Source organism: Coregonus lavaretus, assembly GCF_964263955.1.
Source record: "Coregonus lavaretus genome assembly, chromosome: 18".
Classification (NCBI taxonomy): Eukaryota; Metazoa; Chordata; class Actinopteri; order Salmoniformes; family Salmonidae; genus Coregonus; species Coregonus lavaretus.
In genome coordinates this window covers 10,917,194-10,920,851 of record NC_140005.1, presented here as the reverse complement: position 1 = coordinate 10,920,851, position 3,658 = coordinate 10,917,194, and the positions used below count along the sequence as shown (strand labels likewise).

At 37.2% G+C, this 3,658-nt stretch overlaps 1 protein-coding gene across 1 annotated transcript; it reads left to right on the top strand.

Annotated features, from left to right (window-relative positions):
* Positions 1-1,355: 1,355 nt before the first annotated feature.
* On the top strand, positions 1,356-3,382 carry LOC311145672 (antimicrobial peptide NK-lysin-like). Its single transcript, XM_084181934.1, has 5 exons — positions 1,356-1,435; positions 1,620-1,699; positions 2,127-2,210; positions 2,332-2,489; positions 2,671-3,382. Exons 1-5 carry the CDS (start codon positions 1,387-1,389, stop codon positions 2,699-2,701), a joined length of 402 nt encoding a protein of 133 aa, XP_084038060.1. The 5' UTR covers positions 1,356-1,386; the 3' UTR covers positions 2,702-3,382.
* Positions 3,383-3,658: the final 276 nt, after the last annotated feature.

Sequence of the window (3,658 nt, the reverse complement as noted above, 5' to 3'; positions counted from 1 at the left end):
AATCTGTAGCTAGCGAAAATAGTGTGGTGATTCATCAAATTACAAGCCCTCGCATAATATGCGGAATTCTGGAGGGACTGATCTTTACTTTCAATTAGATTAGATTAGAATACATTATACGTTTTAATCCCTGTAGGGAAATTTGATTAGCCGAGACATAAAACAAACATACAATAACCATATTAGCAAATTCAATAATGATCGTTATGGCCTACACAAGGGATACACATGGGCTATACATTGTTGACTGTTTATTTGAGGAATATACTGCCATATCTTAGCTTTACATTACATTTTTATCCAACTGGTTTAGGACTAGGAGGAATCGAATTCTTAAATTTAATTGAAGCATTACTGAAAGTATTATTTAAACTTTTCTGGTCTTGTTAATTTCTCAATAAAACCCCTTGTGTACATACGATCATTCTCAGTCGTGTTTGACTTATTGTCAGGATCACTAGAATGGCTTGCAACAAGAAGTTGGAATGTGGTGTAATTTCTTAATTAAATCCCCTAGAGTCGATGTCTGGAAAACAGCATTTTGAAATGGTTTTCCATGGACAGCAGCTGCACACAAGCCTAAGATCATCATGCACAATGCCAAGCGTTGGCTGGAGTTGTGTAAAGCTCGCCACCATTGGACTCTGAAGCAGTGTAAATGCGTTCTCTGTTTGTTTTGTCCCTGATGTTATCCTGAGCTTTCCTATATCGCTCAGATGCATTTCAGACACTTCAAAACATACGTCCTTTTGATTTATTTTGCAATTTATTGTTGTGTTATACAATGGGTTTCTATAGCAGTAGGGGCAAATGTAATGCTTCATCAAATAATTTTTTCATATTTTTCATATGCCTACAGGTGTCCTAAAATACAAATTAGAATAGCTAAATGGTCCATGTTATTACTATCTTAAAACAACTCCATATGTTAGGCTAGTAGATATAGCCCTAAATGTATCACTTCTAAGCTAGCTGAACAAGTTTTAATCTGCTGAAAACATACACTGAGTGTACAAAACATTAAGAACACCTGCTCTTTCCATTACATACAGTACATGGATTAATCTGTAATTAACTAATTAAAATTAAATTAAAATGAAGATCAGACTTTGGATAGATGGAAAAAGGTTATATGAAGATTACTCCTCATCAGTATATACTAAACCACTAGAAAAGATGACATCCTTCCAAGTAACATCCTGTTTACTTGTAAGGTTTGTGTGTTGTGGTCAATGTGAGATGTACTATCAATAGGTCGTAGGTGGGGTTTGTACAGGGGGCTGTAGATAGAGGGGCCTCTATGTATAAAAGGGCTTGTCTGATTCCTAAGTCTCTTTACCAAACCCCAACACGACTTTACTCTTCACATCTCTACCACCGCAAATCATGAAGACATCTCTGTTCCTCCTTGCCCTCTGTCTGCTGGCTTGTTCAGGTAAGATTTCATTTGTTAACTTAAGTAGTAACTACTGTATATGCAGCACATACATTGGGTCAGGGTGCAAGGGGAACTGTGGGTAGGGGGGCCTAAATCAACTCCAAGTTCACCTTTGGTTTCAGTACAATTCAAGTAAAGGACCCATCATGGGAGTGACTGTTGTATCATTTTTTCTTCACAGTTTGGGAGATCCATGGCCAATGCCAAGAGGTTGACCCTGATGACCAGGAAGTAGTGGAAGCACAGCCGGAAAAGCACATGGTAATAGTATGCTATGGTCAAAATGTTATGGACTAGCAGACATTTATCCAACTTCCTATTGTAATACTCAACCTGCTACTGTGCAACCGCACTTAACCATATACATAAATGTAACTAAAGACATACATTGACTGAAGAAACTATTGTCCAAACAGACTTTTTCACACTCACATTACATATTCAAATGTACTTAAACCATAACACTGAATACATCACACCATAATTTAATCAATAATAATAATTTGGGGGGGTGCTTATATTTGTCTTAAGTGTGTAAGACACCCGCAGGGAGTTTCGTCGCGGCCAGGATCGCCTTTGTACAGAGCCCCTGAAACAATTAGGGTTAAGTGCCTTGCTCAGGGGCACAGCGACAGATTATTATAATTGTTTTACCATGTACTTTCTTGTCTGTGTGTGCTTTCCAAAGGAGCAACAGCTAAAGGGAACCTGCTGGGTGTGTAAGTGGGCACTGAACAAAGTGAAGAAATCCATCTCCACTTCCTCTAGCCCGGTAGCTACCATAGCATTACAATTCATAAGAGTGTCTCTTCATGAAATTGCACTATTTACTATTTACTGTGATATTTCTCTGAAAATGTCAACTGATGTTGATGATGATTTCTCGTCAATAGGAGGAGCTAAAGCAGACACTATTGTCCGTTTGCGATAATGTTGGCTTCCTAAAATCTTTGTGTAATGTCCTGGTGAAAAAACACTTGTGGGTGCTGATTGAGGAGCTTAGCACAAGCGATGACGTGAGGACCATCTGCGTTAACATTAAGGCCTGCAAGTGAGTACAAGAAACCGTTCGACATACCCTTTAGTCACTGTTCAGACAACTAAAGAGTATAGCGATGATCACTTGTGCTTGTTACTTGAAACACTATTGAGTAGAATGTATTAATTAATATGAAAATATGGGGTTATGTCTTCTGATCTTCCACTCATGTGGTCTTTTTGTGCATCTTTAGACCAAAGGAAGTTTTGGACCTGAGCTACTGACCAAGCAGCCAGTATCCAGATTCCAAAGTGAGAAGATGGATGTTCTGTTGTCAAGACAATGCTATGCTGCCAGCCTCTTGCTCTTTGTTTTTCAAACTAGTCACAACACAAGCATATACATGGATGATCAAGTTGTTGGAATGATTATGTTCTGAAATAATGTATTATAATTAAGCAATAAGGCCAGAGGGAGTGTGGTATATGGCCAATTTACCATGGCTAAGGACTGTTCTTATTCACCACACAACGTTGAGTGCCTGGATACAGCCCTTAGCTGTGGTATAATTGCCCTTTACCACAAACCCCCGAGGTGGCTTGTTGCTATTATAAACAGGTTACCAATGTAATTAGAACAGTAAGTAAGTCGTTTTGCATCATACCCTTGGTATATTGTCTCATATACCACGGCTTTCAGCCAATCAGCATCCAGGGCTCGTATGATTCGGTTTATAATAGTGTATGTGTCATTCTTAAATTGCAGTACATTTTCTATCACGTACAAATGTAAACCTTTTGCTATTTTATTCCAAAATGTTGAGAATGTTGAATGTTTGTTTTTGTAAACTTTTTGGCCAGGCAAAAAATCAACCTCAATTTATAGAGATTACAACTCCAACCCTTCTTTGACACCTCTAACATAACTCTATAAATATATCAAATTAAATGTTTTACTGATTAACATATAGTAGTATATATTTTTTGAAATTATAAAGCATTTAATTACAATGTCTAGGAACTCATGTTGGCATTTTAGCTACCTTTTTATTAAGAATCTCAGTTTTCTGTAAAGAATCTTGATTGTTTGGTAGGTGGCTTAAAGTAACTGTCCAGTGTTTCCAGATTTCTATGAAATATGACTTATAATTAATTAAAATATTAGTTAAATAGTTTTCCTTCCAAAATGTTTTAATTAAGTATGTTAAAAAGCAGCTTCTCTGTGAATGGTGTGGGCGTACC

Excerpts from the sequence above, each read along its gene's own strand:
- LOC311145672 (XM_084181934.1), top strand. The coding sequence starts at position 1,387 with ATGAAGACATCTCTGTTCCTCCTTGCCCTCTGTCTGCTGGCTTGTTCA. Across the intron at positions 1,436-1,619 it reads CTGTCTGCTGGCTTGTTCAG|TTTGGGAGATCCATGGCCAA; the intron begins GTAAGATTTCAT and ends TTTTCTTCACAG. Across the intron at positions 1,700-2,126 it reads CACAGCCGGAAAAGCACATG|GAGCAACAGCTAAAGGGAAC; the intron begins GTAATAGTATGC and ends TGCTTTCCAAAG.